Source organism: Littorina saxatilis, linkage group LG1 (genome assembly GCF_037325665.1).
Source record: "Littorina saxatilis isolate snail1 linkage group LG1, US_GU_Lsax_2.0, whole genome shotgun sequence".
In the NCBI taxonomy this organism is placed as follows: Eukaryota; Metazoa; Mollusca; class Gastropoda; order Littorinimorpha; family Littorinidae; genus Littorina; species Littorina saxatilis.
Genome location: NC_090245.1, coordinates 10,018,739 through 10,039,161, shown reverse-complemented (window position 1 = coordinate 10,039,161; position 20,423 = coordinate 10,018,739). Strand labels below are relative to the sequence as shown.

The following is a 20,423-nucleotide window of genomic DNA, read 5'->3' as shown; positions in this document are numbered from 1 at the left end:
ACACGTGATAGTGACACTGGCACAGTAACACACACACACACACACACACACACACGGTGACATACACAAAGTGACACACACACACAGTGACACACATAGTTACACACAGTCACACACACACACACACACACACACACACAGAGCAACATTCCTACTTTCGATTTTGCAAAAACCCAGCATGAACTTGACCTGATAACCTCTAACCTCCGACACAAATATGGCCGCCCGCATGATGACTACGTGACACTGGCCTGACTTTCGCTTCCAAAAAAAGACGAGTCGGACACAGTAACGCCGATTTTTTTCACTGGGTCACCTTCTACAGACATCACTGCAACATCACATCGTCGAATTTAATCTGAAAACGTCGTCAAAATGTCGGTTCGTGTGGCAGTAATCGGCGCTGGTGCGGCGGGTTTGTGCGCTGTTCGACATTTAGCTAGCCGTCCGTCGACCTTCTCAGTGCAAGCCTTCGAACAGAGCCCGGGTGTTGGAGGGACATGGGTATACACGGAGAAGACAGGCACCGACATTTATGGTCTGCCCATCCACTCCAGCATGTACAAGAATCTCAAGTGAGTGATGTCGAACGTAACGTACTACTTGTCTCCGAAAACCCCCGTAAACCTCCGAATACCCCCCCCCCCCCCCCCCCCCAAAAAAAAAAAAAAAAAAAAAAACCTCAGGAATTTAAAGGGATCCGACACCGATCAATGCACAGCGTAGTGACGATTGCGAACAAATTAGTCCCGTAACTCTTATCTTCCGGGCCTTACGGTCCTTCCGTCCTTACAGATTTGTTTAAAATCATAACTTATATATATATATATATATATATATATATATATAATATATTATATCTACAACTTTCACCGTTCATGACTTTATTTTTGTGTTTGTGCGAGGATTTACGAAGGAGTGGAAGCACTAATCACATGATGCCATCAATGGATCAGAATCAGGATTGATACATTGCAGGAACCTTTTTAGGTAATCGTCACAACGGAAACGAGAGAGCGCAACCCCAAAATTAAAGAAATTTAATAATAGGAATTATTGGATCCTAGTCGATCTGTCCTCTTATTTCTAAGGAGATCAGTTAGTGGGTGTCACGTTTCAATATATCACTCAAGGTGATTATGAACCGGTTAATTACTACTAATTAACTAACCACACCACGATCCACTCTCGCAGTCATACAATTAAATAGAGTCAACAAAAGTATAAGTTTCAGACGCCTGTTTATGTATAAACTCTCCACCTCCCTCGAGCCTTCACTCAAAATATGTTCCTTTTACGTTCTCAACACGTAAAAAACCAGTGTTCACTGACAAAATGCCAGTAGTATGTAGAAAATTATAGGAACACGCTGAACCCGTGTAAATATAGTTAAATGAGAATGTTCTGTCCGAAAAGCCCTAGTTCGTGCAGGTGTCTCACACCCCACGTTGTCACTACTCCAATGAAATCATAGATACGAAAGACAACGGTGGTCAACGGGGTGCGTACGACATGGTGCACTTAGCTTTATCTCTGCTGCTGCTGCTTAGCCGGTATGCTGGTTAGCCGGTCCGCTGGTTAGCCGGTTCGCTGGTTAGCCGGTCCGCTGGTTAGCCGGTCTCCTGGTTAGCCGGTCTCCTGGTTAGCGTAGCCTCAACAGTTCCCGCCAGAGTCAGCCGTGCAGATGTTACAGGAACGTAACGAAGCGAGGCGAACGAAGCGAAACGAAACGAAGGCTGCAAACAGAAAGCATCGGTGCACTAAACATGTCAGCTACCCCTCACCCACCACCTTAAAACATGTCATCTTTAAATATCTCATCGAGCACGTGGGCCTGCACAAAATGGACTTTTTACAACAACAAAACAGTCATTTTCCGTCCTTCTCTCCCTATCTGCAAAAACCATATACAGATTAGTATTTTAGCGTCACAGAGAGTAAATTATGCGCTAACCTGGAAAGAACAACAGAGAGTATTTCATTCCACAACACAGACTCATCAACAGCGTTAAATAATGATTTATTACCTCAAAAGCCTATGATTGTACTCTCAATGGAAGCAAAGTCCGCTTCCTCCCTGGACCAGCCTCTGTTCGTCAACAGTGACCAAAACCGTCCAGAACCCCTTGTCGAATCCTTATGCGAAAGCCATCGCCGACGAAGGAAAATTGACGACTTGTCCTCAGCAAAATACGTGGCAGGGAGAAAGGAAAAACTAGTGGAAGTTCCCCTAGAGTGCCGAATATAATACTCGGTGAAAAACCATCATACTCTAGAAACTGTGTATACGATCCTTCCCCTTCTGCCGCTGGGTGTCAAGTGTGCCGTCCTTGAGTCTCTGACAGACCACCTAGCCAAATACACGTGACTGACCTTGTCCCAAAACCCAGTCCAGCTATACACAATTCTGCCTCCCAAGCAGAAAAAGACACGAGAAACTCAATCCGTGAAAATCCCGTGTGCGCTGTCAGCGAAAAACCGTCAGCCCTAGCTATGACAGCAGAAACCTCCACTGTAAAACTCGTGCGATACAAAACATCCGTGCTCGTAGAGCACCGTCAGCAAACTCTGCTGTAACCCAATATCACGCACAGGCGCTTTCTATCATACACGACCAAGAACAGGCACTCCACTGAGTGACACTTTCTTGGTCTCTGTCACCCGATCGTGACACACCTCCCCTCTTCAAGACGAAACCTCGGTTTCGCTCACAGTCATGTTCTCCTCTACAGCCCGAGAGAGAAAGTCAGCTCCAACATTGTTGGCGCCCGGAATGACGCGTACCGTGAATTGGTACGGTTGGAGAATCAACGCCCAGCGCATAAGTCTGGCGTTTGCCAACCTTGCAACCTGAAGATATTGCAGAGGTTGATGGTCTGTTTCCAGACAGAAAGGTCGTCCTCAAGAACGAGCAACCCCTCGTTTCACCCCTGATGACTGCAACCTTCTCTGTCTTCTTGTCTTTGTTCTTCTGGTCTTTGTTCTTCTCCCCGTAGGCTGTCCTCTCTATGTAGGCGCGCAGCAGGTTGGCGTGGTACAGGCGTGCTTTCCCGTGCATCATGATCCTGTAGTCGTTCTGGCCCACTTTCGCTGTCACCTCAAAAGGTCCTTGCCACTGCAGTTGTAGCTTGTTGTGTTTGACAGGTAGAAGTAGCAACACCCGTTCTCCAATCTTGAAGCTGCGCGGCCGTGCCTTGCGGTCGAATCCTCGCGCATAACGCTGTGCTGCTCTCCCCAGGTTCTCTTGAGCCAGTTTGCAGGTCTCTTCAATCCTGTTCCTGAGTTCTACGATGTAGGTCGCTGTCGTCTGCACCTCCTCGTCAGCTTCTTCGTCTGTCCAAGCCTGACGCAGGATAGCCATGGGACCGCGTACCTGTCTGCCGTACAACAACTCGAATGGGGAAAAGCCCAAGCTCTCCTGAGGAACCTCGCGGTATGCAAAAAGCAATGCTGGGATGTACCTGTCCCACGTGCGTGGTTTCTCCTGAGCTAGTTTCCTCAGCATGGTCTTCAAGGTGCCATTGAACCTTTCCACCAGTCCGTTGCACTGAGCATGGTAAGGAGTGGTGAAATGCTGCTCCAGTGATAGCAGTCGTGCTGCCTCCGCCATCACTCCTCCCGTGAACTGCGTGCCTCTGTCGGTGAGTACCTCTGATGGAATTCCCAGCCGGGACCACATAGTAACCAGAGCCTCAGCTACTCGCGTGGCTTCAATCGATTTCAGAGGGATCGCCTCTGGGTATCGAGTAGCGTAGTCCACCATGGTCAAAATGTATCTGTTTCCGTCCTCAGACGCAGGCAAGATGGGCCCGATGATGTCCACTGCCACCCGACGAAAGGGTTCGTCGATGAGCGGCATCTTCTCCAAGGGGACCTTCCTCACCCTTCCTTTGGCAACCACCTTCTGGCACTTATCGCAGGACGCACAGAAACGTCGGACATCCGTGCAGATGCCTGGCCAGTAAAAGTGGCGCCAGACACGATCCGTGGTCTTCTTGGTACCAAGATGACCTCCCAGAATCGAGTCGTGTGCCGTTGCCATGACACCCTCGCGAAACTCGCGAGGCACGACAACCTGTTTGAATGTACCTTCTTGGTTGCTGAACTCACGGTAGAGCAACTTCTTGTCCCTGAGGAACCTTGACCTCCCATGCTTCCCGCTCAGCTTCACCTTCCCCGACTTCGCATGCTCCCGAGGAGTAGCTAAGGTCGGGTCAGAATCCTGAGCCTTCGCGAGAAGCGCGGGGGTCACGTTCCCCAGGGCAGCTCGTGCAGCAGGTAGGGGTTTGAGAGGTTTGTCCTCTCGCTCCGCCTGTGCCCGCGTGAGCACTGAAATGACGTCGGGAGCCCGATAAACGGGAACCTCCCTGATGACGCCGTCCACAAACTGGACCCGGTTTCCAATGAGCAGGTCGCATGGAGGATCGTCCATGACGACGGCCACAATGGTCCCCGTGAACAACGGGGTTACGACCTTGATCACTGCCGTGTTCAAGTCGTAAGCGTGAGATGCCTCGGCCATTCTCACCCTGATGCTGTCTCCTGTGTAGGCCATAGCTGGAACTAGACTCGCCCGAACCACTATCATGTCTGCCCCTGTGTCCCGCAGACCTTCGCCCTTCACTCCGTTAACGTAGACGTTGCAGTGGGGCTGGAAATGTTTCCTGGAGCACGGAACGCAGAGTTGTGGAATGGTGCATGAGCTCGTGACGTCCCTTAACTCCTCACTGCCAACAAAGTGAACGCCCTTCTGGTCAGCCTGTCTCCTGTGGCAGTCCTTCTTCACGTGGCCCCGCTTGTTGCAGTAGTAACACTGGATGTCAGATCTGGAACTCGATCCCTTGTGTCCCTGATCGTCCTTCCCGTCCTTGGGTCCTGAAGAACCCGAATTTCCCGATTTTCCTGGCCGTGAGCCTGAAGATTTGCCGGAGATCGCCTGGGCGTCCTCGTGCACTCTGATCCAGTCGGCTGCCTCCTGAGTAGTCTTTGGCTGGTGTTCCTGCACGAAGGTCACCACCTCAGGTCGCAGGCTGGACATCAGTTGTTCCATGACAATGAGGTCGGCAAGGTCGTTGACGGTCCAGTCCTTTTCGGCCATCTCCACCCAGCGCCGCAGGTAGAGATTAAGGCGTGCCACAAACTGATGACTCAGCTCGCCGCTCAGTCTCTTGCTGTTACGCAGACGTCGTCTGTAGGCTTCAGCAGTCAGGTTAAAGCGCTGGAGTAACGCCTTCTTAAGTGCCTGATAGTCTCTCGCCTCGTCGTCATCCAAAGCATTGTAGAGCTGTAATGCGCGTCCTTTTAAGCAGGTGCTAAGGCGGCTAGCCCACGTGGCCTCTTCCCACTTCTGGTCAGATGCAATGCGCTCAAACCGGCGTAAAAAATCGTCGAGCTCGTCCTTGTCATCGTCGAACGTCGGCAGTCTCGTACGGTCGGCAACAAACGTCGGCGCGCTAGCCTGAGTAAGCGTACCCTTCTCGGCCTGTAGCCTAGCTAGCTCTAGCTGGAGATCGCGATCCGCCTGCTCTTTCTCTTTCCGTTCCTGTCTGTCACGCTCGGCCTGTCGTTCCTGTCTCTCAAGCTCGTCTTTCTTTTCTTGTCTGTCTCGTTCTCTTTCTTGTCTGTCAAGTTCGTCTTTCCTTTCCTGTCTGTCTCGTTCTGCCTGTCGTTCCCTTTCTTGTCTGTCAAGTTCGTCTTTCTTTTCCTGTCTGTCACGTTCTTCTTTCCTTTCCTGTCTGTCTCGTTCAGCCTGTCGTTCTGCCTGTCGTTCCCTTTCTTGTCTGTCAAGTTCGTCCTTCTTGTCCTGTCGGTCACGTTCTTCTTTTCTTGTCAGTCGCTCAAATTCTTCCTTCCGTTCTACTTCTAAGCGTTTTAGAACGCTTCGGGCTCTAACGCGTGCGTCTCGCTCAGTCGGTTGCTCGCTCCCAGGAGTCTCGAAAGTTATTCTCCTCGTAGGAGATCCCCCTGTAGCCATGGTTAGTTTTAGCAAAGCTTTATTACCAAAATAAGTCTAACGCAGCTATAGCTAGAACACGCGGTGATGAAAGCGGTGGATACAAAAATCCAGCAACCAGAAAATGCAGAAGAAAAATCCAAACGGTGTAGAACAAATCGCGTAGCCTACTTTATGGCTGCTTTTTGCGGTGAAACAAAGTGTTTCCCACAGCCGTGGCCTACTTTATCGGCTGCTTTTTGCGGTGAAACAGAGTGTCTCCCACAGCCTTGGTTAGGACAGAAGTCCTCGGACCCTTCCCCCCCAAAATTCCAACAAAGTCAAAATATGGAGAAAAATCCAAGTAAAACAAGACGGTAGAAATGTAACCTGTTACAGAATGCGAAACAACAATGTAGAGAAAACTGAGTAAAACGAACAACAAATCCGTTAACCCCGCTCAGCTCTCTGCAACGGAAAACTCTGAACGTACAACAACAAAGATTCACAAACAAAGGAAAGGGAAGTAATCACAGTTAGCGCATACAATAACTCACAAATTACAATTTACATTTCCTGCAAGATGTGAATCGCTTAAGGTGTGGTATATGATCAAAACTATACAAAAAAGGGTAGCACCAAGCAGAAAATAAGTCGAGCACTGACGAGATTATCTGCTCTTAGTTATCCTTAATTGGTGGGTCTTTATCAGTCAGAAATTAACTGAGTAAATCCCGGCTTGGCCCCCATGTGTCACGTTTCAATATATCACTCAAGGTGATTATGAACCGGTTAATTACTACTAATTAACTAACCACACCACGATCCACTCTCGCAGTCATACAATTAAATAGAGTCAACAAAAGTATAAGTTTCAGACGCCTGTTTATGTATAAACTCTCCACCTCCCTCGAGCCTTCACTCAAAATATGTTCCTTTTACGTTCTCAACACGTAAAAAACCAGTGTTCACTGACAAAATGCCAGTAGTATGTAGAAAATTATAGGAACACGCTGAACCCGTGTAAATATAGTTAAATGAGAATGTTCTGTCCGAAAAGCCCTAGTTCGTGCAGGTGTCTCACACCCCACGTTGTCACTACTCCAATGAAATCATAGATACGAAAGACAACGGTGGTCAACGGGGTGCGTACGACATGGTGCACTTAGCTTTATCTCTGCTGCTGCTGCTTAGCCGGTATGCTGGTTAGCCGGTCCGCTGGTTAGCCGGTTCGCTGGTTAGCCGGTCCGCTGGTTAGCCGGTCTCCTGGTTAGCCGGTCTCCTGGTTAGCGTAGCCTCAACAGTTCCCGCCAGAGTCAGCCGTGCAGATGTTACAGGAACGTAACGAAGCGAGGCGAACGAAGCGAAACGAAACGAAGGCTGCAAACAGAAAGCATCGGTGCACTAAACATGTCAGCTACCCCTCACCCACCACCTTAAAACATGTCATCTTTAAATATCTCATCGAGCACGTGGGCCTGCACAAAATGGACTTTTTACAACAACAAAACAGTCATTTTCCGTCCTTCTCTCCCTATCTGCAAAAACCATATACAGATTAGTATTTTAGCGTCACAGAGAGTAAATTATGCGCTAACCTGGAAAGAACAACAGAGAGTATTTCATTCCACAACACAGACTCATCAACAGCGTTAAATAATGATTTATTACCTCAAAAGCCTATGATTGTACTCTCAATGGAAGCAAAGTCCGCTTCCTCCCTGGACCAGCCTCTGTTCGTCAACAGTGACCAAAACCGTCCAGAACCCCTTGTCGAATCCTTATGCGAAAGCCATCGCCGACGAAGGAAAATTGACGACTTGTCCTCAGCAAAATACGTGGCAGGGAGAAAGGAAAAACTAGTGGAAGTTCCCCTAGAGTGCCGAATATAATACTCGGTGAAAAACCATCATACTCTAGAAACTGTGTATACGATCCTTCCCCTTCTGCCGCTGGGTGTCAAGTGTGCCGTCCTTGAGTCTCTGACAGACCACCTAGCCAAATACACGTGACTGACCTTGTCCCAAAACCCAGTCCAGCTATACACAATTCTGCCTCCCAAGCAGAAAAAGACACGAGAAACTCAATCCGTGAAAATCCCGTGTGCGCTGTCAGCGAAAAACCGTCAGCCCTAGCTATGACAGCAGAAACCTCCACTGTAAAACTCGTGCGATACAAAACATCCGTGCTCGTAGAGCACCGTCAGCAAACTCTGCTGTAACCCAATATCACGCACAGGCGCTTTCTATCATACACGACCAAGAACAGGCACTCCACTGAGTGACACTTTCTTGGTCTCTGTCACCCGATCGTGACAGTGGGGTTAGGGGGGCGGTTGAAGAACAGGAAGCATCCGAGTGGCACCCCCAGCCTCCCCCCCCCCCCCCCCCCACACGCAGATCCCCCAACCCCCTAAATCCTATCCCTAACCAAATTTAAAAACAGGTTAAAATCATTGTTGGCGCTAGTGCGGAGTGGCCATCATGGCACCTCTGCCAACCGCTGCTGAAAATGCAGCAACAAAGCTTGCCTGGACAACCTTCTCCTCCAAACTATTCCACTCTGCTACGGTCTGTACAAAGAAGGAGCATTGATACTGCTCAACCTTTGCATCAGGGACTTTGTCATCCTGAACTCAGGTAAAATGAGTTACTTCCCTTGGGGTCTCATTTATGACATGAGCGATAGCGTGGACCGATGATTATCACAAATGGGACTTTGTAGCCTCGGCTGTTGTAGGTATATTTGGCAATGATGTTGCTTGCCACGTGGTCAGAGAATGTCTTTGGGCGGATTTCCCTCTTGTTCTTGTCCGCCAGGGTCAGGAATTTCTCCGGGGGTAGAGCTGGAGTATGTCCCTCTATGATCTTGTATAGGGTTTTGAGGCGTTGTTGTTTTCTGCGTTCCTGTAGTGTTGACAGTCATAGCTCTTGCAGCATCCGGGTTACACAGCCTGGGTCTCTGGACCTGTAGTCCCTCTTTATGAAGCGTGCGGCTTGTCTCTGGACTCTCTCCAGTCTGTTTCGGTCTTTGGCCAAGTACGGGTCCCATACTGTTGCACCGTAGTCTAGGGCAGATCTGATGAGGGAGATGTAGGCAAGTCGTCGGCATTCCAGAGGGCAGCTGCCCAGGTTTCTCCGAAGGAAGCCAAGAGTAGCTAGATCATACCTTTTTGCGGATGTTGGTAATGTAAGTTGACCACAGTGCTTGTGCTTTTGAGTAACAAGAGTTACCTCCCTTGCATTGAAATTTCATGCATAGACTTCGTCGAAAATACGGCTCTTAACGCAAAAATAAGAGGGACGATAAAAAACAGTAGCATCTTTAGTTAACCGAATTTGCAAAATTAAACCAAGAGTTAAATGCCAGTTTAATTTATCTTAATTGGTATTTACATTAGAAGCAAACATGGGTGAGAATGTACAAACTCTAAGTCTAAACAATGTACACAAACACTGTACACTTTTAAACCTTTCTCGCTGCTGTGTGTACATGCAAAAGTCTGATATTGCAGAACAAACTTGCCAAAGGAAGTGATGGCGTTTCCAGATTTTCCATTTGACAAGCAGCTGCCGTCCTTTATCAAGCATCAGGATGTACTGCAATATCTGGAGAAATATGCAACTCATTTCAATCTTCTGCAACACATAAAGGTATTCATATATCCATGTATGTGTGTCTATCAGAAATGGATCAGCTAGTGTACATATGCATGTGATTGGTGTGACTGTATGCTTGCATTTTCGCTCAGTGTGTAATGTGTGTGTGTGCATGCGTGTGTGTGTGTTTTAATTGTTTATGGGTGTTGGATGTTTGATGAGTTTTTAATTAAAATGTATTAGGCCACGCACAATGTGGACACTAAATCAAGTCCTTTATTTACATGTTTGGCAGGTGCAGCCCTGAATTTGGCAGAGTGTAAACCTCTTGTTGTAGAATTACATTTACTCACTTTAAAAATGTTTATGCATAGGGCTTATGCAAAACAACTTTTGTCATTTTAAATTCTATATTTCAGTTTGAAACCCAAGTGATCAAAGTGCAGCCAATTCATTGTCCAAAAGAGCAGAGTCCAACTGGCCAGGATCAGAAATGGGAGGTAACCTCTGCCCCCGTCCTAGACAGCAAAAAGTCAGTTACAGAGGAATATGATGCAGTCATTGTCTGTAACGGGTATGCAATTTCTTTTCTATTTTTTCTTTTGTTTCAAGCTCACAGTCCAGAGGACTTGTTCTGATACAGTGGAACCCCCAATTTAAGACTCAATCCCATACATGCATGCAAAAATATGAAGCCTCGGTGTCCGTTCGGCCAACAGCCCATAAAGTAACCATTTCAGCACTGACCCAAGATGACTCAACCCGGTCCCTAGCCCATTTCAGGTTTCCTCTAGCAGCCGGCAGCCAGCTGTCTACATCAACCACCCCACCCCCCCCCCACCCCCCCCCCCCTGCATTTTTATGCATTTTCATTTTATTTAAAGCCGGGTTTTCCCGTGTAACATGCCCCTAATGGCTTTGCCGTGAGGGCGTAAAACTGACATGTTCTCTCTCAGACTCGATCCCTCCTATTTAAGACCTAATGTTTTCTCTTTCTGTTGAGAACCTGTGTAAATTTACCCCCGTCAGACCCTCTGCTTTTCTCAATTTTTGTAAGGTCTTAAACGGGGGTTCCTCAGTACAGCATTTGCATGTATGGGTGTTTGTTTGTTCGTTCATGGGCTGAAACTCCCACGGCTTTTACGTGTATGACCGTTTTTACCCCGCCATTTAGGCAGCCATACGCCGCTTTTGGAGGAAGCATGCTGGGTATTTTCGTGTTTCTATAACCCACCGAACTCTGACATGGATTACAGGATCTTTTTCGTGCGCACTTGGTCTTGTGCTTGCGTGTACACACGGGCGTGTTCGGACACCGAGGAGAGTCTGCACACAAAGTTGACTCTGAGAAATAAATCTCTCGCCGAACGTGGGGACGAACTCACGCTGACAGCGGCCAACTGGATACAAATCCAGCGCGCTACCGACTGAGCTACATCCCCGCCATGTATGGGTGTCAGTTAGTTGTGAAGGTTTCTGATTTTCTACCTTATTTCATAAGCTTTCGTCACAGTATTAACATTGTGCATTACTGCTAATGCCATAACTCTTGAAACATTCAAGAATTTTAACAAACGACTGCTGTGTTAGTACTTTATTATTATTATGGTGAGCTTATATAGCGCGAACCACAATTAACTGTGCTCTCCGCGCTTTACTTGACTATATGTCCTCTTGAAGACATGGTGCTCTTGCCTTATTATATCTACATTGAGGTTTCTGTGGAAAAATGTATTATAGAAAGGGTTTAAAGATTTCGCTACCTATTCTGTGATAAAAATGCAATGTATAACTACACAGGCTCTTGCAGTGACAAACCAAATCAGTGGGGGTTTCAATTTACTATATGAATGGAGTTTATTAAATAAGAAATTGTAAAATCAATTAGAAAAGAGGAAGAAACGTGCTGACCAAAAGGCAACGATTGGTGGTGGCATTTGAATTATTCAGGTATCATTTGTTCTTCAATTTGACTATTTCAGACATTACGCTGTACCACTGATTCCAAAAGTACCTGGCCTGGAGACCTTCTCTGGGGAAATCATTCACAGCCATACTTATCGGGCACCTGAGGATTTCAAGAATCAGACAGTTCTGTGCCTGGGTGCTGCCGCTTCTGGTCAGGATATCTCCATTGATCTCTCGTCTGAGGCAAAAATGGTGGGTGTGCCACAAACAGTTGATGATGTCGAACTAGTCTCTGAAGTGCTGATGTGATTCTTTAAGCAGGGAAGGGTGATCATCATTTGCAAACGAAAACTGAAAGTAGAGAGAATGATTCCATTTGTATACGTAAATAGTTTTGAGACGAGCATTTGGCTTTGCCTTGGCCGCAAGGGAAGGTGTAAAGTACACCTCTTCGTACCAGTCTGCCTTGAAGGTGAGGACACAAGTCGGACAGTTAACCAGAACAGCGTGGTGCACTTTCCTTGAATGAGGGTGCAGTGTTCTGTGTAGAGCTGAGGCGCATCAGCCACAGCGGTGCGGGAGCTAAACATTGGCGGGTACTGCTCACAGCCTTGCACACCGCACTGTAAACATAACTTCCCCCTCCCTTCGCCTCTCTTGCCACCTTCCATCCTACCCTTGGTCTCATAACTATAATTATAAATGCAAACCTTATTGATCAGCCCCAAATGTTTTTTTTAAGCAGACAAGGGAGCAAACTCATCCATTGATGCAGAGGCCTGAAGGCAATCCACAACAAAAACTAGGTGTTGATCAGATGCATGCCTTTTTTTGGTTGAAATTATCTTGTTGATGTTTACATTTTCACCAATCAGAGTCATACCTTGATTCTCTATACCCTTCAATTGTGCGCAACTTATTCAGGTCACTCGAAGCGTCAAATTTGTTTTCAACATTATTTGAATTTTACCAAATTACTTTTTTTTTCAGGTATACTTGTGCCACAACAAATCCTTAATCCAGTCGCCCTTGCCACCCAACGTGCAACAGAAGCCTGGCATTCAGAGCGTCAGTGGCTCAACAGTCACTCTCAACAACGGCGAAGAGATTTCTGCAGATTGTCTTCTCTTCTGCACAGGATATCACTTCCGCTTTCCATTCCTTACTGAAAGCTGTCATCTCCACATCGAGGAGGAGAGATTAACTCCGCTGTACAAGCATCTCATTCACACAGAGTTTCCTACCTTGTCTTTCATTGGAATTTGTAAGACAATATGTCCTTTTCCACAGTTCCATGTTCAGATTCTTCTAGTCCTAGCTGCCCTGGATGGCTCTTTCCAGCTACCATCCAAGGAAGAAATGGATGCTGATACCGAGGCCGATTACCAGAAGAGGTTGTCAGAAGGTTTGCCAAAAAGACACGCGCACACCATGGGGAACCGGCAGTGGGCATACAATGATGAAATCGCTCGACTGGCAGGATGTGAACTTATTCAAAAATCTGTGAAGAACTTGTACGACGCAGTGCATGAGACACGTGTGAAAAACCTTGTAGGCTACAAGCGAGTGAATTACGAAATGGTAAATGAATGCAGCTATAGTGAGGCTTGCTGAAAGGGAAAAGTACAGTGGAGCCTCCCTTTTAAGACCTCTAAAAATCTGAGGAGAGAGTCTTAAAATGGGGGTAAATTTACAGAGGTTTTGAACAAAAATCTGAGAAAACAGGATTAAATGGGAGAAAGTCTTACATTTGGGATCGTTTTGGGTTCCATTTTACAGTTGAATGCTGGTATTAAGGTTTTGTCCTTTTAGTGTGATGCCATGTTTGAACCTCTGTAGCTGTCTACTTTCAGGGAGAAAAACAAAGGTCGCTTATCTGCATTTCCAGTTTTTGATCAAAATATTTGTAAATCGCTCAGAAAATCACATTGTTGAACTCTGTATTTATTACACTTATAATATATTGGTTGGTTGTGTTTGTTAATCAGATATGCGTTAACTCTTAGGCTGGTTGTCGCGACATATGTCGCGCTACTTTACGCATACTGTCACCTGGTTGTCACGACATATGTCGCGATACTGGCTCAGTCTGTTTGGTCGGTTCTGATTACCTCCCATGTATGCGAAAACCTATATGACCGTTTTACTTTATTTTTCTTTCTGTTAATTCACCAATGGCTATGTAACATGTGTTACAGAATTGCACCAGTGTAAGGGTTAATATCCTTTGAGTTTAATCTTATAACTTGTCAGAGGAGGTGTTATGACTGAAGTATTACATGAGTTATAGAATATGTGTATGGGAAAGTTGTGTTGCGGTTTTGATACATTTTTCTGTTTGTTTTTCCTGTGACACATCAAAATAAGACAGTCTTTGCGAAAGTATTTTTCAGTGGCAAAACATTGGTTTGCTAACTTCTCTCTTCAATGAGAAATTGTCTTACTGATCCCTTTTCTCAAAGCTCAAAGCTATACTTTGCATTTATAATTCATGTTATTGTGTGTTTGCGGAAGTCTTATTTATTGTGCGATAACCCCATGACCAGCGTTATCGAGATAAATATGCCAATTCTTGTTGGATCTGGTGTTCCTTCGGCCATCATGTCGTTGGTGTGATGTGACTTTCTTGGTAATGAACCAAAAAGCAGAAATGTTTGTTATTGGAACGTTCAATTATAAAGAAAACTAAAACAAAATGTTCGTTTGTTTGTGCATGGCAATATATACCTCAGCTAGTCATGGAACAGAAAGAATATTTTCATGTTTACATTATTATGCTTGTTGTTTAACAGCTGCATTCATGATACAGTCAAACCGCCCTTTGAAGCCACCCACAAACCCCTGGTCTGAAAAGGGGGGTTCTATTGTAGTTGATGGGGCGGGGATATAGCTCAGTTGGTAGCGCGCTGGATTTGTATTCAGTTGGCCACTGTCAGCGTGAGTTCGATCCCAGGTTCGGTGGAAATTTATTTCACAGAGTCAACTTTGTGTGCAGACTCTCTTCGGTGTCCGAACCTCCCCCCGTGTACACTACATTGGGTGTGCACGTTAAAGATCCCACGATTGACAAAAGGGTCTTTCCTGGCAAAAATTGCTTTGGCACAGTTAATAATTGTCTACCTATACCCGTGTGACTTGGAATAATAGGCCGTGAAAGGTAAATATGCGCCGAAATGGCTGCAATCTACTGGTCGTATAAAATTTCATCTCACACGGCATCACTGCAGAGCGCCTAGAACTGTACCCACGGAATATGCGCGATATAAGACTCATTGATTGATTGATTGATTGATTACTCATACTTTATGAGTTCAGGATTTGAATAACACTTGCAGATGCTTGAGCTATAAAATCATAACAGCTGCTATCAGGATGCACATGTAATGTGTGTTAAACTGCCAGAGATGGAGATGGACAGTTTACTGAAACTTTTTCTTCAAGGAATGATGCAAAATATTTAGTAAAATTTGAACTCTTGCTTTGCTCTGGTAACTTTATTTTTTTATTAGTAATGCCTTTCCCCCCGCGGGTTAGGGGGAAGAATTTACCCGATGCTCCCCAGCATGTCGTAAGAGGCGACTAACGGATTCTGTTTCTCCTTTTACCCTTGTTAAGTGTTTCTTGTATAGAATATAGTCAATTTTTGTAAAGATTTTAGTCAAGCAGTATGTAGAAAATGTTAGGTCCTTTGTACTGGAAACTTGCATTCTCCCAGTAAGGTAATACATTGTACTACGTTGCAAGCCCCTGGAGCAAATTTGTGATTAGTGCTTTTGTGAACAAGAAACAATTGACAAGTGGCTCTATCCCATCTCCCCCCTTTCACCGTCGCGATATAACCTTCGTGGTTGAAAACGACGTTAAACACCAAATAAAGAAAGAAAGAAAGTAATGCCTTGACAGCTTTTCTGTTGCCTAAACATGGGTTCCCTTTCAAAAGTCTGTCTTGTCCGTCCTCTCTCTCTCTCTCTCTCTCTCTCTCTCTCTCACACACACACACACACACACACACACACACACACACGCACTCACACTGACACAATGTTTAAAGGCACAGTAAGCCTCCCGTAAACCATCACAGATACTGTCAGGCTTTTACACACAGTACAAACACCCTTCCATTTGAACGCTCACCAAACGGGAACATCCTAGGTGCCCTACGTATTAAAAGAGCGAGCAATTTTCAAAGAATTTATTTTTGCGTGGTTTATCTTACCCCTGAGCCACCGTGAATCCGTGTGATCCAGTTTCCCCTTTTCACAATGCAGTCGTCAGTTTGTAATTTGAATGCGGCTCGCTGTGAGCTTATCTTCAATAGCACGTTATTATGTACCTCTGACTTTTCACGAAACAAACGAATGTGGTTCATAAGAACTCTAGCGATGGCTTTTGACTGCCTATAAACCATCGTCTGCTACGAAAACCACGACCTTGCGTGACCCTGCTTCCGGGCTTTTCTTTTTTCAAACTTTCAAAACTTCGAATTGTACTGATCTTGTCTTGATGAAAAAATAATTCTTTTATGATTTAACAATGTTTGTGTAACAAGCTGTCAATTTATTATTTAGATTTTAAAAGTTAGGTCTAGCGCCAAAACGCACAATCATCGCTCAACGGCTATCGCCAGTTGAAGGGAAGTAACTCATTTTTGACCTGAATTCAGGATGGGTCCGATTGAGATGGTCTCAATCCGTAAAATTAATTCTTTGAAAATTGCTCGCTCTTTACGTAGGGCACCTAGGATGTTCCCGTTTGGTGAGTGTTCAAATGGAAAGGTTTTTGTACTGTGTGTAAAAGCCTGACAGTATCTGTGATGGTTTACGGGAGGCGTACTGTGCCTTTAAGAACACCACTGATGCACTGAACGAAAACTTTATTGCTAACACATGCAGCTGAAACATCAACAGTCCAGCACTTGACAACAGAATCCTTTAGCCAAATGCTTTCATTTACGCATTGTCAATCAATAAAGTTTTCATGTCCTCTTTTTTTCTCTTTACAAATTATTTCACATGATAAAATTATTTACATATAGAATTGTTGGCTTAAAATCCACCACATGGTCCATTCCTTAACGTGGTGTGGTGGTTTGCGTGTCTCGGTGACCCTAAGAGCTATGCCAGCGGGAGCGTAAACTCCTGGAAGGGCTTCCCAAGCTGGACAGGTCGAAAGGTAGAGGCCAGACTAATATGGACCAACCTTGTGCTCACAGGGCAGGTCCTTGGGCCATGAGCTAAGGGTGAGGTAATCCTGACAGAAACCTCGAGTGGTGAAGACGTATGTGTTGGGCCGCACGGCGCACTCCAACAAACCACAACACTACGCATCAACTGCCATTATGACACTTGGAACCAAGTGTGATCGGCGATCGAAAAGAAGAAGTTGGCTTAAAATCAAATGCCCTTGGTTGTGGAGCAAAACCAATTTTCGCACAAGTGCAGCAAAAATCTACAACCACTATGACAAACCGGAACCCTAAATAAACATTTTTTAAATTTAAAATACATTGTACAAATGAATTTTACAAAATAAAAAAATAAAAAGGAAGAGATTTAAAAAAAAAATATATAAAAAAAGTATCACCAAGTAAATCGGACATCACAGAATATACCAGCTGACAAAAAAGACAAAATACTACAGCCAGAGCTGTTGTTCGATAAAAGTAAAAGGACCTGGCAATAGCTTAATTAAGATAATCTGCTCTTGACTTTTTTATGCAAATGATCCAGCACATGGGGTGAGAGGTCAAAGGTCTTCTTGTCCTGCAAAATAGAGCACATTGAATAAGTAAGAAGTTAATGCCAACAAACATAAAATCTCCTCACACAAAAACGTTGTGCCTACCAGTAATAATAATAATAATAATAACGGGTATTTATATAGCGCCTTATCAAGGCGTATGCCGTGTGAGATGGAATTTTTTACACTGATTTTTTAATAACTGAAAGAAAAAGAAAAAAAAGATAAAAACAACTGAAAAACAAAATTGAAGCTGGAATCAATGACCACATTCTGCTTATCACCATACCCTATTCATGCCCAAAGAAGAAGAAGACAATTGTAGGGCAAACACTTCAGACAATTTGAACGTTAAGCTTAAAAAGCACATTTTATGCAAGTATAGGGTACTGAGAAAACGATTCTTTTGCTGTAGGAAGAGTCGTACAGTTAGAAAGGTATAGTCCTTAGTTCATGTAATACTACAGCGGTACCTGTGATGAAAGGACACCCTTTATTGGGACCAGTGGAAAGTGTCCCTACGTTGAAGGTGGTCTGTCATGAAGGTAACTTTCAGTCAATGAAGGATAATAGACAAAAGTACTACAGAAGGTATCCTTTACTGAGAGGTGTCCTCACAAAGGAGGGTCCTCACATTACAGGTTCTGCTGTATTGAATTTTTCTTGACAACTTTTTCAGAAGTGATACGCCCCAGCTGTTCATGCATCTGTACAAACAAATAAATAAATAAATGTTCTTAAACTTACAGCTTCAAAATGTTCCAAGCTTCCAAATCCTTTGACATATCCATTAAGCTTTGTTGCTGTGGTAGACTTGATCAGTTCTGCGTCGGACAGTTTTAGTGCTGCCAACAGTGGTGTGTCCTGTCTCAGCATGTACTTCTGATGGTAACTGCAACAAAGTCATTTCATCCAATGGTAATATGAACATTCTTCATGGTTGGCCAGTTTCTCTCTCTCTCTCTCTCTCTCTCGGTGCTCTCTCTCTCGGTGCTCTCTCTCTCGGTGCTCTCTCTCTCTCTCTCTCTCTCTCTCTCTCTCTCTCTCTCTCTCTCTCTCTCTCTCTCTCTCTCTCTCTCTCTCTCTCTCTCTCTCTCTCTCTCTCTCTCTCTCTCCCTCCTACATTTTTATGTTCATCTTTCTCGTATGTGTGTGTGTGCATGTGTGTGTGTGTGTGTGTGTACATGCATGTGTGTAACATAAATGTCTGTATATACTACTAGACTTTGCCTGTCTATAAAAAAAAATGAATAAACAAATTAATAGAACTAACTTAAACAGAGATATATATAGCTCCCATAAAAAAAATAAGCCTCCTCCACACACTTATACAAACTTACTCTTCAGCATTGTAGAAAGTGTCTGCTTTGGTGATGACGGTGGCGATCGGCCGAGCTATGTTCTTTTGTAGCTCATCCTTCGTTTTTTCAGCCAGACATTTCTGCTCATTATCATGGTAAAAGACAGCAGACATGTACTGCCGATTGTGTGATGATGTGGGGTCATGACCTTTCCAGAATTTCCACAGGAGGTCTTCATATGAGATGACCTCTGGGTTGAACTCAAGGTCCATTGTTTCGGTGTGGTCACCACTGTGTGAGTAAAACATGAAGGGGTATAGAGACTTCTATGCTATTCAAGCATATCTAAATGCATAGAAAAGGATCTTAAAATGCATCAGTTAGATCAAAAATAAACGAGAGAAAAGAAAGGCCTTGCTCTGAAAATGAGTACTCATTATTATTTTATACAGAGCTGATTATTGTCAATGACTTTAGTTTAATTTGGCACCGTAACCTCCCATCCTCTAATGTCTCACCCGCTTCCACACACACACATACAGATGGACGTGAACTCACAGGTTCCTATTGGTGGGGTTGACGGAGGTCCCCCCAGTATACCCCACCCTAGCTGGTCCTCACACACACACACAAACACACACACCCACACACATACAACCACACACACACACCCACAAGGAAACTCACAGGTTCCTATAGGTGGGGTTGATGGAGGTCCCCCCAGTATATCCTACCCTGGTCCTCACCACCCCGGGGACACAACCAAACTGCGCCTCGGGGAACCAGAATCAGCTCATGGCAAATGTTGCTCGTTTCGTCCGCATCTTGAAACAACTGAAAATAAAAAGAAGCATTTCTTCCTCTTCTTCTTCGTATTGAGGGAATCCCTATACTAGGGATGTTTTTGTTGATTCATGATTAGAATGGTGATTGGCACTGGTTGGTACGCCTAAGGTCCCTAGCATCCCATTTCATCACAATTGTGGTGGTTTTGAAAGCATAGCTATATTCACTGCATTAAAATGTATTTCCCACATTTCACCAATGCAAAACCCTCGTGTAGAATTTGAAAATGTTGACAGACTTTGCATGCTGATGTAATGATTACATGCTCTCATGGATGGCAATTTACATAATTATGATGCAAAGTGGAACACATTCTGAAACAATAATTTGAATAAAATAGCAAGTGTCGCGCGCCTCGCACTAAACCAGCAGCCACTGTGACTCATGTCCCCTCCCCCCCCATATACTCCCCAACCTGTGAATTTTAATGGACTTTTGGATGCTGGAAACGCTGCTTTATTGGACTTGCGCAACATCCCATCAAGTGCCGAAATAATCACTACTGTTGATTGTGGGCAGTAATGGAAAGACAAGACAAGACAAGACAAGACAAGACAAGTGTTGGACCTTTCACGGTCAGTATACTGCTTATATAAATCATGACATGCATGCACAGACCTCTGATCTTATGTAAACATGACATCACCACTCTCTGTCAGATTAGTTACACATGCTAAACCTGCTGAGCAGGAACTGATCCAGGTAAAAGTTGACTCACTGTTACTGTTAGTGTTAGTCAGTGTTTCTGTTGCAAGATATCCGTCCTGTCTTGTGCTCTACATTAAATAAACTATTTCCAGATACATTCTAAAAAACATACATTGTGGCTACATGGTTCTAAAACAGGACAACCTTACCCCTTTGTCCGGTGTCACAGGGTAAAAAAACAGCTAAGGAACGACGAGGTTTGCGTCTGCTTCTAAAATGGGTTTGTTTTGTAACAGTCTGCGGTGCAGACGCACCTGAACTAAAAGTGCAGAAATACCCCTCAAAAAGTAAAATAATTGGATCGTGTTGAAGAAATAAAAATAAGATTAAAAGAGCACTTAATGCAATAATAATGGCAAGTTCAGCTCTTTAAACCTATTTAATTTTACT

The 20,423-nt window shown here is 44.7% G+C and overlaps 2 protein-coding genes across 3 annotated transcripts; one reads left to right on the top strand and one right to left on the bottom strand.

The window, feature by feature from the left end:
- Positions 1–216: 216 nt before the first annotated feature.
- Positions 217–15,421, top strand: LOC138961246 (uncharacterized). Its single transcript, XM_070332850.1, has 5 exons — positions 217–575; positions 9,447–9,585; positions 9,951–10,105; positions 11,514–11,691; positions 12,430–15,421. Exons 1-5 carry the CDS (start codon positions 376–378, stop codon positions 13,051–13,053), a joined length of 1,296 nt encoding a protein of 431 aa, XP_070188951.1. The 5' UTR covers positions 217–375; the 3' UTR covers positions 13,054–15,421.
- An 876-nt stretch (positions 15,422–16,297) lies between these two features.
- LOC138961155 (peptide methionine sulfoxide reductase-like) lies at positions 16,298–20,315 on the bottom strand. 2 transcript variants are annotated; one of them, XM_070332758.1, is made up of 5 exons: positions 20,183–20,315; positions 19,167–19,313; positions 18,519–18,770; positions 17,926–18,070; positions 16,298–17,201 (listed from the first exon to the last, which is right to left on the bottom strand). In XM_070332758.1, exons 3-5 carry the CDS (start codon positions 18,749–18,751, stop codon positions 17,127–17,129), a joined length of 453 nt encoding a protein of 150 aa, XP_070188859.1. In that variant the 5' UTR covers positions 18,752–18,770; positions 19,167–19,313; positions 20,183–20,315; the 3' UTR covers positions 16,298–17,126. The 2 variants fall into 2 exon arrangements, with proteins under 2 accessions (XP_070188859.1, XP_070188864.1); XM_070332763.1 differs by lacking the exons at positions 19,167–19,313; positions 20,183–20,315 and adding an exon at positions 19,038–19,071.
- Positions 20,316–20,423: the final 108 nt, after the last annotated feature.

Coding starts and splice junctions, on each gene's coding strand:
- LOC138961246 (XM_070332850.1), top strand. CDS start 376: ATGTCGGTTCGTGTGGCAGTAATCGGCGCTGGTGCGGCGGGTTTGTGC. Junction 9,586..9,950: donor ATCTTCTGCAACACATAAAG/GTATTCATATAT, acceptor TCTATATTTCAG/TTTGAAACCCAAGTGATCAA. Junction 10,106..11,513: donor GCAGTCATTGTCTGTAACGG/GTATGCAATTTC, acceptor TGACTATTTCAG/ACATTACGCTGTACCACTGA.
- LOC138961155 (XM_070332758.1), bottom strand. CDS start 18,751: ATGGACCTTGAGTTCAACCCAGAGGTCATCTCATATGAAGACCTCCTG. Junction 18,071..18,518: donor ACTTTCTACAATGCTGAAGA/GTAAGTTTGTAT, acceptor ACTTTGTTGCAG/TTACCATCAGAAGTACATGC. Junction 17,202..17,925: donor GCTTGGAACATTTTGAAGCT/GTAAGTTTAAGA, acceptor TCTATTTTGCAG/GACAAGAAGACCTTTGACCT.